Here is a 14,056-nt window from a genome sequence, read left to right on the forward strand (position 1 = left end):
TGTATCACACCTGCTTATGACAACAGAGAAAGACTCAACGAGTGATCTAAAATATCCTGCTGTATCTCTAGATGACATACCAAAAATGTCATTACCACAAATAAGCTAGGCAATGTATCAAGAAATTACCAGCTGGACATACTATTAAATTACAATTATTGTCGTTAAAGAGGGCATGTTCCAAAGAAAAGTAATAAAAATTGAAATATTGTCAGTTTAATCATGCTTCCATCAAAAGCAATAGCTAAGCTGATATCAACTTTAAAGATGGTAAGTTTTGGTCTCTTCTGACACAAAATATGCAATTTTTAGTAAATGGAAAGAGACACTACAGCCAGTAGTGACATACCATCATCAAAGAGACATCACTGATATGCCTTTTACTTCATATATAGAAGAACATGACACCTATTCCAAGTACAGTAATATAATTTCCATTCTGTTCACAGGCTGTGAATTATTATCAACTGCTGTATTCAAATACAGTATTTTGTTTTATTTAAATTAATAAATGAAGATTATGGACTAAAATATCTGCTTAACTAAGCATTTTCCCTTTTTACACAAAAAAAAAATTTGATCCTATGCATGAGACATTTCTAAAAGTCCTTGTAAGTGTGCTGCACACTGTAAGAGGGTGCTCAGAAATGGACTAGAAACGCTTCTAGTAGCTCATTTATTCATTGAAAAGCTTATATTAGGGATGTCTAGACTATTCACAAATCTGGATCAGTTTTGCTAGTAATTTCACTAGAAATGAAACCTAGAAACTTATTTCACATCTAGTTTTTCCATCATTTCACATTTGAAAAGTTGCTTGTCTTGTAAAAGTTAACATTTTTACTCCCACCTCCAAACTCTGCCTTTCCTCCTGGCTTATGCAACACCTGCAGGCAATATAAAAGACCCCAGTCAAAATAGAGACAACACTCCAGCAACATCAGACTGGGCAGCCCTTGGATTTTTTGCCTATTATTCCGCCACCTTATCAGTCCGGAAACAACTGGTTAAAACACTGAATTCATTTGTTCAGGAAAAACTCTGCCAAACGTTGGCCTGAGAGCTGTTTTACACCATTCTCCCCTTTGCAGGCCTGCCAAACAGGGACCAGAGAAGCAGCTTAGCACTGCACGGTCCCTGATACTCCCTGCTTCAGTGAAGAGCAAAATTAGCTTTTCACTCCTGCCACTTCCCCTTGCTACGTATGAACAAAGAAAGGGGGTCTGTTCACCAACATAAATGCTTACTGCTGAAAATCTGTGACTCAAGATAACTTGTCTCTTCCGAAGAACAATAGAAATAAACAGATTTTGTTGCCACACAACCTCACTCCGTAAATTCCTGCCTTTGTTGTTGCAAAATTACAACACTTCTAGTCAAAAGGTGGATTTACCTAATATAAACACTCTCTACTTGACTTAAAAATAGCACTTTGCAAAAACAAGAAAAAGGAGTATTAAGAAAGCTACTTAACATCAGGCTGCAGACCTGCTCCCCTGCCCCCTCCCAGTAAGTAGGCATTGATGTGTCACACGCTGCCCACAGCACACACACTGGCTCTCCCCTCCACCTGCTGTACTTAACCACACAGAGTGCCTTTCTTTGACTATATTTTACAAGGCATTGGGAACACTTTCACACCATAAAACTGGCACTGCCTTATACCCCTGTGGGTTGAGTTCTTCTCCCCCTTTTGGCTCATCCTAGGACTATCTGCTTTATCACTGGGGCATGATCACAGCGACTGCTGCCTCATCAAAGACACACGAAGGGAGGTTCCTGACCTGGTCCTTTCCAGGTCCTGCAGAAACCCATCACAGCTTATTGTCTTGAGCTGCCTAAAACGTGGTCAGGCCTCCCTGCCTGGGAATTCGCTTTATGCCGTTTCCCTCCCCACCTCTTACTCCTACACAACTACCATTCAGCACTCGCATGTGCACTGAAGCATATTTAACAACATTTTGGTGGTTGCTGCCAACCTGAGACTCCGAAGAAACCTCTTAAGGGTGAGCAACACTGAACTCCTGACATTAAGGTTTATTAAATCTTATTCTTCTCTTTTCATTTCTAAACCAGCTGTCTTACATTTCTCTACTGAAGGCCCAGGAGCTTTCTTGGTTCAGGAACAAGGGATGGGAGAAAATAACAGAGCCTTGTGTATATGACAAAAAGCGCAGGCCTGCTTACTCTTGACCATTTTTAGACTGCTGGGGTTTTTAAATTTAGGTACGCGGTTTGCCCTGGCGCATCTTTCTCAAAATAACTATTCCCAAATCACCCAACATAATGAAGAAGAGTTGTTCAAGATGCCTGACACAGGGCTGTGATTCAAAATGCAATATGTATTTCAAGGTTTCTTTTGAGTTCAAAGCGCAGTTCAGGAACCATATGTCTGCAGTTGATTGCAACACACACAATACATGAGAATGTGAGCCTGACCTTTACTGCACAAGAAGCTTAACTCTGTCCTAGCTGATGACTTAAATACATTGCATGAGCCAAACTCTAAGCAAAGCATGTACAAAGGAGGTTATGAAACAAATGAAAGTTTAAGTAAGTCCAGATTTGAAAAGGTAGGTTGGATCTACTGCTTCTTATTCCCTGAACTCCTAATTTACAGGGGAAAGTGTCAGAATGGTAAAGGATTAATCTCATCTCAGTGTGAAGCGATACCATGTAACTCCTTTACGTCCTTACTAAAAAAGATCAGGAATTACTGTCAGGCTCTTACCCCATTTTCTCATTCCAGCTTCACAGGAATTTATGTTTAAAGAAGGTGCAGTGACACAGAGAGTAGCATTACTCCACTGCAAGCTATTTTTAATCCTTTCAATTCCATTCTGGATTTTAAAACTGCAGTGTTTGTTGTTTTATTTAATCAAGATTTGTTTCAGCTCATTGCTGCCATGCCTGACTCCCAGCAAAGTACAAAGCAAATAATTCAAAAATATAAAAACTGATGTGGGGATGGTGACTAACTTGCAATGGTACTGTGCCAAATTGCCTGCGTGCAGGGTTAGGAGCGGGGAACAGAAGCCACTCACCAGACTCAACCCAGTAGTGGCATTTTGCATATTGCAAAGTTCTAAAACTGCAATGCTTCAAAACCAAAAAATACACTTAAAATACTACTGATTGGTCTGAGAATCATTAACTAACCTAGGAAATAAGAAAAAAAAAAATTACTCCCCCCCACCCCAAACACACAAAACAAGAAAACAACCCTGAAATAACAGATTTTCCTCCTGTTAAAAGATCCAAATGAGGAAAAAAATCAAAACATTAAAAATAACCCCCCCCCCCTCAAAAAAACCCAAAACCACCCTCTCCTCACTAGAGGAGCAGCCATGCAGCCATTTCAGGACTTACCTGTATCTCAAAGCATCAATTTTAGAGCCTCTCAACCTACTGCGACTGCTCCCCAAGAATCTAAAAAAGCTCACCACTACCCATAGAAATCTATATAGCGTTTAATCCTCTTTTTCTGTGTACATCCTAATTCTACTCAAGTAAGGAGGAGGGTGAAGGTCTTAGTAGTTACACGAAGCCTTGTTTTGTTTGCAGGCTGTCTCTAATGGCATGATGCTCGCTCTTAAGATGCACCAAGTAGACAATAGCTCAGCAGAGCAAACAATTTCTCCTGTGACCAGTGGAGATGGATAAAAACAGGAAGCCGATGCTCCCTCAGAGGAGCACTCCTAAAGGGATTTTACAGTACAGAAGACCAGCTCCTGTAGAAATATCCCAGCTACTTTGAAACAAATAGCTCAGAGACCAGGAGGCACAGCAGAAAAGAACAAACTGTACTGGTTATCTTTGACCCTCAGAAGGTGTTTGGCAGCTTGAACTTATGTTACTGCAACTATACTGTAATCAGCAACTGGACCACAATGTAGACATAACCTAAAGTCAAAGGCAGATAGATGTTAAGCAGTAGCACTTAGAAGACCATTAATTATGGAATTAAATATATCCTTAATCACCAGAATACTTGACAATTTAAGTTTAAATAAACAGTAATTAAATTATAATTAAGTGTTGTTGCATGCAGGTTATCATTGTGATTTATACATGTAGTACAGCTTTCATATGGGGTGAAACCTACACAAATAATTACCTAGTAAAAAGAAAAGTGTACACTAAAAGAAATTAATTACTTTGTTCAGAGACTCTACTTCTAAAGAGTCAATTCTAAATGGAAACCCAACATGAAAGGTATTAACAAGCTTGGATAACTGGTGTTACAATAATAAAATACTGTTAATAATTAAATCTTTTGAAAGCTTTGTATATATGTGTTAATAATACATGGTTTAAACAAATACATCTTTAGAAGCTGGATTAAAATGCACTTCACACTACACAATCTAATTTCTAGTCACCTACCATCAGTGGGAGTTATTTTGCCTACATTTTTCATGAATCAACAGCAAAACAGACCAACACCACTGTGTTTTTAAGCATCCTGCATTACATAAAAATTGTAACTCTGAAATGTTATCATATATAATTTATCTTCAGAGTTCTGTAGTACATTTTGGCTTCATTTGCAGCTAGACACCTTGTAGGTGTCCACTAATGGAACAGAATTATAAGGCATTCACAAACATGCAGATGCCTACATCGATATGCGATTTAAAACACAACAAAGAAAATCACACAATTACATTACTTTGTCCCTTCATCTACTAGTGCTGAGCCTTTTCCTGAAGATTACTCATGAGGAAACTACCAACCTTCATATATGAAAACTTAAAAAGGGCCCTATCTTCCTTAAAAATCTTCTTAGAGGACTTTTCTTATTTTTATTCAATAAGGTCAGACAGCCTCAGAAAATCACTAGGAGGAAGTCTTGTATATTTTGGAGGTTACGTGAGAAACACATGGATTTGTGCCAAAAGAAGTCGGAGTTTTGGAATCAAATTAATAGCAGCTTAGGAAACAGATCTGGTGCTAGACACTTGTCATATAGGTCCTCTGCCTTCTCCCACCATACACGCAGTCATCTGAGCTCTCACCTAACTTGGATGCACATTGTCACACGATCCATGTATACCCTCTCTCCTCTTCCTACCCTTCTCCCAGCCGCTTGCAGCTAACTTCCTGCCTCTCCCCAAAACAAACTGTGAAGAACAAAAAGCATGAAAACACATGAAGAGTTCAGGAACAATGAGAAACTGCAAGTGTCACCAGGCAAGTGAGGAAATTCCGTTACAGATTTCCAAGAGGATGGAGGCAACCAAAATGGAGATGATTGACCATAAGCTATCAAAATGGAGACAGCTTCCTCAAGAATAAATTAGCTTATCTACAGTGAAGCTGATGAAATTACACTATTTTACACTGATTCCGTGGACTGCCATGGATATTACTATATCATAAGACATTTTGGCACATCAGCTAAATTGCAATACCTAAGCAGGTATTATTTCAGACTACATGCAGCAAATGCAAAGAAAATTACTTACTATACTCCTCAGTGAAAGAAAGATTATGTAAAAACTTCTATATTTCTAGAGGCAAAGAGGGCACATGGAATCCATTACAGACTCAGGTGTTTATTACATACCAGTTGATGCACGGCAATTTGCTAAACTGCAGTACACCATCCAAGCATATAAGGGTCCACCTATGAATAAGAGTGAACAGTCCAGGTGGCAGGTCTCAAAGAGTAAGTGGACTAGAAAGGTTATCTTTCTACTTCTATGGCCAAATATCCATATTACTCACACATCAGTTAGATGTATCATATTGTTAGAAATCTGACACGGATTATTACTAGTATCAATAACATTTAAAACTGTCAGAGCTTGTCTCTATTTTTACTAACATGTTAATTTCACTTAAACTTACTAGTTAGAGTCAAGGCTTCTTCTATTAAAATTCCCCTGTCCACATTAGCATTTTGGTTCAGAGCTACAGTGAGGCTTTGAAGAGCAATCCTCGTCTTTACTGACTGTTAGTTCACAGAGCAGTTCTGTTGCATAAAAACCAGACTCCTTTCAGAAGACAGGAAATTAGAAGCTCCTCTACTAATTCACTCCAAACCCAGATGAGGACATTATGGTCCAGTCTTAGGCACGAGCAAGACAGTCATACATCCACCCAGTGTCTGCAAAATGTGCACATACCACATAGCACTCCTGAACCACCCAGCATCCTCACAAATCCCTCCAGTAGATCCCATGTTACAAACCACCACGAGTTATATCCAATCTCAGCCATGAAATCATCTGTGGGATGCTCTACTCTTCTCCCACCATCCACCGAGGCTAACAACACAGACTGGTCCTCATTATTTCAGTCAAGATAGAAAGGCTCTTTGGCATCATTGGAGGGTATTCTGAACACTGGCATCAAATTGGTAACATGGGGTCCACAGTCTTGCAGTAAGGTCATAGAATCATGGAATATCTTGAGTTGGAAGGGACCCATAAGGATTATGAAGTCCAACTCCCTGCTCCTCACAGACTACCTAAAACTAAATCATATGACTAGGAGTATCGTCCAAACACGCCTTGAAATCTGACAGGCAACAAAATACACATTGCCCTTTCACCCTGAGAAATGTAAAGGTATGGCTAAACCAAGCTTGGACTCTGATCAGGATACAGCCTCATGCTCCAGAGAGGCAGGTAGTACACAGCTTCTCCCACAATGCTGAGGTGAACCTCAACTCCGCTAATATGCCTGCCCTTCTGGAAAAGGTGCCAGTATTCCCACGTTGGGCCTGCGACCAATTATAGGAGATGCACATCATGAGTCCCCCAAGTGAAATTTGCTGAGATGTCCATAAACTTACCCTGAATCTTCTCCAGGAAGCCCTGATGACGCAGCTGGAGCAATTCCTAGCCGCCTTGGGCAGAGCACTGGATACAAATGCAGACCCTGTCAATATTCCCTACACAACCTAGCAACACACTATAAGAGGCAAGAGAAAAAGAGTGTGCTCTTTTGGGACTGCAAGTATTGCACCCACTGCCAGGTATCTGTGTTCCAAGGACAAGATGGTCCTGGCACTCCAAACTCATCTTTTGGACCAAGACTTTCTGTCAATTGTGGGGGAAACAATCACAGAGGAAAAGAGTCCAGGAAGTTGTTCAGCTTGTTTTTCTCCTTAGACGAAAAAGGGTTCAAAAGGAACGGCTTCAGTTCACTTGAGACATCCTCACAGATCAGCTGCTGCAGCCACAGAAAGAAGTCCACTATAACACACCAGGGTACCGTGCAGTGGACATTGCCAAACTCATAATGAGAATATGATGGGGCACCAAAAGCCTGGTCACACTAAACAGCACATGCAGGAACAGAAACAAGGCTCTACCACATGACGCTGGTAGTCAGGACATAAATGTAGTAATTAAGATGTTGTCACACCCTGGAACGACACTATGGAATGACAACACTCTACTCCCTAGGGAGGTCTGCAGTCAAAGAACCCCCATCTTTGGGACAGCTTTTCTGCAGGAAGCTTCAAACCATAAGTACAGTGATAATGTTCAGCACAGGGGACCAAATAAAATCCAAACCAAACTTCCTGAACTGCAAATGAAGATGAGAAGAGCCTCATTAAGAGCCTTGGTCTGCTTTTATTATACCAAATTACTTGCTTGTGGAGACATAGACTATATTTTCATGCAAAGAAGGAGAAAAACTGTTGAACTACTATACAACAGTAAACAACTGTTTAATCTGTAAACTTTCCTACAGAAAAGCAGCACCCTAAGGAACTGTCAAATGAATGTAATCAGAAGCCCATTCCTACAACAGTTACGGTTATATTTATGTTTACTACTGGACAGAACAAATGGATATTGCATTCAAACTGACGACTCAAACTGAGGATTCAAAAGATTGAATCTTGCTACTTCTAAAGCAACAAGTATTGCTGATCTAAATCAAACTTGAAGACTCTACTGCAATAAAATCTACTGGCATTCAGTTCCAGCATCCCTAATGAACTGAAACAATGAGTGAATTTATTACAGAGAAACAGAGGTCATTGACTGAAATCCATGGCAAAATTTCAATATAATTAAAAAAGTTTCAATATAATTATTTCATCCACATTTAAAGCATATATGTGCGTGCATACATTCCATACAGTTCTATAAATATATGTAAACATATAAACACAGCCATATATATGTAAAACCAAGCATTCAGCATCATCTTCAAAAATATAATTAAGATAAAGATCAACAAAACAGACCAAAAGATATTTTGATTTAAAGTCAAAATTATGATTAAAAACCATGTGACCATTATGAGAAAAAAAAATTCATAAAAAGTAAAACATACCTGATAAAAATTGGGCCAGAAAGTGCTAATTGCCAGTTCTGCTCTGTTCCAAGTAGCAGAGAGAGATGTGTTCCAGATGGGGTTACCAATAGGACCATCATTAACTTTCACATATATATTCAAAGTGCCAGGGCTAGATCCACTCTTGCTTGAAACATAATAGTGGAAATCAATACAATGCGTATCATTTTCTTTCAGATGGGGCAGAAGGAGGTGAGCTTTCTGTCCCGCAAATCTCCCAGATGTATTCACCAACATGAAAGAACCTGCAAAACAAAGTCACTAGTTCAGTTTCTTTATTTTATTTTCCTCTTCCTAATATGGTAATCGGCAATTAAAGTATCATTAAAAAAATAATCATTTTGCTTTGCTTCTACTAACATAACAGTAATTTGTATTTGGTAGGTATTTAATCTCAAATTGCTTTTGAGAATTTCAAGATTCTTTTCCAAAGCTAGTAAATATTAGAATCCTTATTTTACAGTTGGAGAAAGAAAGAGACAAACAAAAAAACCACTGAAGTGATCTGCACTGCACTGAATCTACAGATGTTAGAAGAGAATCAACTGTATGTCCCAACTATCTGACCATTTCTATATGCAGAGCCGGTACTGAGTTTGCGTGGCAAGGTTTTCAGTAGCAGAGGGGCTACAGCCAATGCCAGCCGGCTCCAAGACAGACCCGCCGCTGGCCAAGGCCGAGTCCATCAGCGACAGTAGTAGTGCCTCTGGGATAACGTTATTTAAGAAAGGGGAAAAAGTTGCTGTGCAACACCAGAGTGAGAATATGAGAAAAACAACCCTGCAGACCCCAAGGTCAGTGAAGAAGGAGGGGGAGGAGGTGCCCCAGGCACTGGAGCAGAGACTCTGCTGCAGCCTGTGATGAAGACCATGGTGAGGCAGGTTGTCCCCCTGCAGTCCATGGAGGTCCACGGTGGAGCAGATATCCACTTGCAGCCCTTGGAGGGCCCCACGCTGGAACAGGGGGATGTCCGAAGGAGGCTGTGACCCTGTGGGAAGCCCACGCTGGAGCAGGCTCCTGGCAGGACCTGTGGACCCGTGGAGAGAGGAGCCCATGTTGGAGCAGGTTTGCTGGCAGGACTTGTGACCCTGCAGAAAGGACTAATGCTGGAGCAGTTCATGAAGAACTGCAGCCCATGGGAAGGACTCAGGCTGGAGAAGTTCGTGGAGGACTGTCTCCCGTGGGAGGGACCCCCCGGTGGAGCAGGGGCCGAGTGCGGAGTCCTCCTCCCCCTGAGGAGGAAGGAGCAGCAGAGACCAGGTGTGGGGAGCTGACCCCAACCCCCATCCCCTGTTCCCCTGCGCCGCCGGGGGGAGGAGGTGGAGAGAACCAGGAGTGGGGTTGAGGGCTGGGGGGAAGGTGTTCTAAGGTTTGGTTTTTATTTCTCATTACCCTACTCTGATTTCATTGGCAATTAATTAAATTCCCTGGGTCGCATCTGTTTTGCCTGTGACAACAATTGCTGAGTGATCTCTCCCTGTCCATATCTCCACAAGCCTTTCATCGTATTTTCACTCCCCTGTCCAGCTGAGGAAGGGAGTCATAGAGCGGCTTTTGTGGGTACCTGGCATCCAACCAGGGTCAACCCACCACAAGAGTTGCAATGAAATCAAGGAGAATTATGTGTGCTCAGATGGTGGGATGCAGTAGATGATGCAGATGAAGGCTAAAATGTTCTTGGTTCCTTAGCCCTACTCTAGCTAATCACCAGCTATATCCTTAACTGATTAAATGTGACAATTGTCTCCTGGCCTCAAGACCTAAGAAAAGACAGAACAAAAGAAAATACTCAGCAAACGGGTAAGCTTTATGGGGGGTGGGTGGGTGTATGTGTGAATTTTACACTATGGTCCCAATTTAAACAACAAACAACAAGAAATGTAAAGGTATAGTTCAAATAAAGTTACGTTCAAACAACCCTCGCATGAATAGATAGTCAGTTTAGGCTCTGTTTTTCAGTACCTATTAATGTGTTTCATTGAAGTGTACCTTCAAAATAATCATGTTACAGAACAGATGTGCAACTAAAGAATCTGAATGCCTGTATAGACATTATATTAGAAGAAACAACATGATTTTCAATACAGTCATGTTTCTGGGTTGAACAAACCCAAAGGGAAGAATTCTATTAACACATACACTATGATACCATAGAAGGAAATAAAATTCAACACAATGCATACTTTGGAAAGAAAACATATCAATAAAATACATGAGATAATTTAAACCTTGCGTTTTCCATAAAAGTCAATAAATTGATGTTATAGGTGCACCCTATAAATGCATGCTATAAATGCATACCTAAGTGCTCTTATAAAAATACAAGCACACATTTCTCAAACAGTTATTAGAAAACAACTTCTAATTTTTTTCTTTTTTTGTACTTTGAAGGGTAATGATACCTTGGAATTTCAATGGGATGCAAACTCTTAGGTCATTTCTTGAAATGGAATGTAAGTGTTTAGAGAACTTTGGTCCAGACTGCACCTTTATCTTAAATAGGTTTAACTATTCAATAATACGGTTTTGCAGTTACTTTAAATTATTTATCAAGCATAACTTCTCATTAATTTTCATTCTAGACAAAATAACTGCTTATAAAGTTGATAAAAATGGAAATTAATTGTGATACAAAGGAATATGAATATTTTACTTCCTAAACGGCATTACTCTCTACTAATGTACAGACTGCTAGTTACTATAATGTATTGCGACAAATTCTTATTAGTAACGTAAGTAGAAGTCACTGAACGTGTTTTCCATATTCTACTAGAGAAAACTTTTAATTTTTAATTTAGCAGAAGGAAAGGCAAGAAGGAATGATTCACCTGCTTTTCCATGCAAGGACTGGTTTCCACAAGTTTCTGATTACACCATACTCAAATCTACAGTACACACAACTGCAACACATTATTTCTTGCTTTATGTCAGTAATCTAAAATGTAAGAAGGCCATAATCAGGAGAAAAAAAGGACACACACACACACCCATTCTAGATGGAGCAACCAAGAGGTGGTAAACTTGCTCCTAACCTATTGGCATAAGCACAGGAAGGAATACTTTTTATTATTACTTTTCACATGTGCTCAACCCTGTTTCAGCCTGTCACAACAGTACATTGTTTTCATACAGAATGTGCTATGTGTTTTTTGACTTGTAATACAAACATCTTCAAATACTCCAATACAGAAGGAATCAAATTTACTTCCACGAAGACACAGTAAGAAGACTCCTGTCTTTATCTTATACAGAGGAGACTAACCAAGTTAGTCTTCGGTCTTTCCAATACTTTCTTTAGTACGATGGCTCCTAAGGTGTTGCTGGTCTTGGGTTGACCAAAGTATGAAATTCCCCTGCATTGGAATTTTTGATCCTGTTGCTCAGTGACTAATTAGGATGCTGAAGGGTGAAAAATGAACACACAGCTGGAACAAGAGGCAGTCCTGCTATATTACTTATAAAACATTTCCCCATCTTTGTAACACAATAAACGGTTAAAAATAAAACTCACAAAAATATATTTGGGTACAAAAATGAAGCAAATAAATTTTGAATTTAGCCACATGGATCTTTGCTTAAAACAGGCAGGAAAGAAACCAATATTCCTTCCATCACTTAGTACATGCCCTGCTGTTCAATTCATTTATTTAAATTTAAAATGTAAACCCCTTAAAACAGTTATAATTTGCTAAGTTATCAAAACAACACACAAAGCATTCATGAGTTCACTAAAAATTAACTAGCAAGGTTTTTTTTAAATCTTACCACCAAGAATGCCATACAGAAATACAGAAATGTCCACTGTTTCCTAGCCACTTTAAAATTTCAAACCAGTACCTTCCTGACAACCCAACCGATTTTATATTCAGTGCTGCTAAGAATCCTGCAGCCCTTGACAGAACTATATTTTTAAAAACTATTTAACTTATAGCATCCTGATTAATGTAATATGTATTGCACAACTGAACCATGTGAAAAATTATCACTGGCTTAAGAAATGGAATATAGCCAGCCTGTTTTGAAAATCTGTCTCTAACTCCTTTGTTGAAAGTGAAAAGGTACAGAAGAATGTCACTGTAAACAGAATAAATCCTACTTTACTTTTTGTAAGAAAAGGGAATGTTTAAAGAGAACTAAATTAAGCAGCAGTATGTCATTCAGATGTGCTGGTTTAGTTTTTCTGCTAGAAAGTATCTGGTAAGATCTTAGTTCATGAGGCAAGGAGTAGGACGTAAATGCATCCTTTTAATTGGTTGACTAAACTGCCATCTGAACCTCAGGAAATAACACACCTAGCAGTGCCATGACAGGTAAACTACATTATGTAGGTCTTTTGGGACAATTTGATTTCCCACTTGTGAAGGTCTCACCAACTAACACTTTTGGAAGCTGAAGTTTCTTCTGTCCCTGTGCACCTGGAGCAGTACATTCACTCATGCAACTTTAAACAGAGTTGAAAACCAAAAGGACATTCAGCCATCTACTGTGACCTTCTAAATCTAGAGTTGACTAACTAACATGTCATAGCTTGTTGTATCAAACATAGTAAACTTCTATTCTAGCCTCAACATATCCTCTAAACAGCATTTAAGGAAAACTCTCCTTGAAGCAAGTAGTCATCTAGACGATGGATCCAGGAACACGCAACTGTAAAAGCCCGGTTTCAGAAGAGAACAGTTCTTGCACCAGGCACAGGCCACAACTTATGTGTGTAAGAATGAAATCCCGAAGTGCCTGTACATTAAGCTATCCGAAATCAGCCCGTTCAATACAGAGCCATTTCAGGATAGCCAATGAAGAAAAACTGAATATAGATACATCTGCAACAGTACTCATCTTTGAAATTGCATGCTTTGCTGTAGGTACAAGAATGTGCTATGTCTGCCTAGAATAGCTAGCACTGCTTTTTTGAAGATAAATGCTTAGGTCTCTTCTTTCAGTGGGCCAGATGAACATGAAAGATGCACACAATAAGTCTCAGGTACACACAACCCCCAGCACGGGGGCAAATCTAAAGTTCATATGTAAGCCCTCAACATTCTGGGGGTTCAACTAAGGTTAAACAAAAAGAAAACATGGATAATAAATTTAATGGAAGCTCCCAGTCAGTGCCTTAACCCTTTATTAGCCCTTGTCTTTGAAAGGCTGCCATCTCATTAAGGTATTCAATATTTTGTTTGACAGTATCTGTTTTTCCAGGCATGTGAATTCTGATAAAGATCAACTCAGCTTCCACACCTAGTTTTAACTATAGATCTCCCCACAAGAAAAAAAACATCTAATATGTATTAAAATGAAAAGGTGCAATCATTAGACAGAAATCATTATATATTTTACTTAAAGCCATACAGTGTGCGTAATGAAAAGGAAAAAGTGAACTGAATGCATTAAAATCTTTCTTACAATTCTTTTTTTTAATCTAGTCAGCTTATCTTCAGTGTCAAGTCATGCAGAAATTTTCTCTTTCAACTTTCACTATCGTCATCTGTGAAACTGATTACTGAATAGCACTATGCAAGATGCTTATATAAATCTAAGCATATGGATAAACTCAATACACAAATAAACAATTTTCACAAAAAAAAAAGGGGGGGGGGGGGCCCCAGCCATGAAAACAAACAAACAAACGAACAAAACCCCAAAACAAAACAAAACCCAAACCATGGCATACCTCTCCAGAATTGTTTATCACATATTTGGGCGCATGCAAAATAGGTAAAAAAAAATAACTGCA

At 39.3% G+C, this 14,056-nt stretch overlaps 1 protein-coding gene across 1 annotated transcript in view; it reads right to left on the bottom strand.

Annotated features, from left to right (window-relative positions):
- Nucleotides 1-8,559, bottom strand: part of PTPRM (protein tyrosine phosphatase, receptor type, M) — a 340,322-nt gene extending 331,763 nt beyond the window's left edge. The window contains exon 1 of the mRNA XM_010584832.1: nucleotides 8,302-8,559. Coding sequence (XP_010583134.1) covers nucleotides 8,302-8,559 — 258 coding nt within the window. The remainder of the gene's footprint in view (nucleotides 1-8,301) is intronic.
- Between the last annotated feature and the right edge of the window lie 5,497 nt (nucleotides 8,560-14,056).

The sequence above is a fragment of the Haliaeetus leucocephalus genome, unplaced genomic scaffold (assembly GCF_000737465.1).
Source record: "Haliaeetus leucocephalus isolate CR32 unplaced genomic scaffold, Haliaeetus_leucocephalus-4.0 Scaffold1007, whole genome shotgun sequence".
NCBI lineage: Eukaryota > Metazoa > Chordata > Aves > Accipitriformes > Accipitridae > Haliaeetus > Haliaeetus leucocephalus.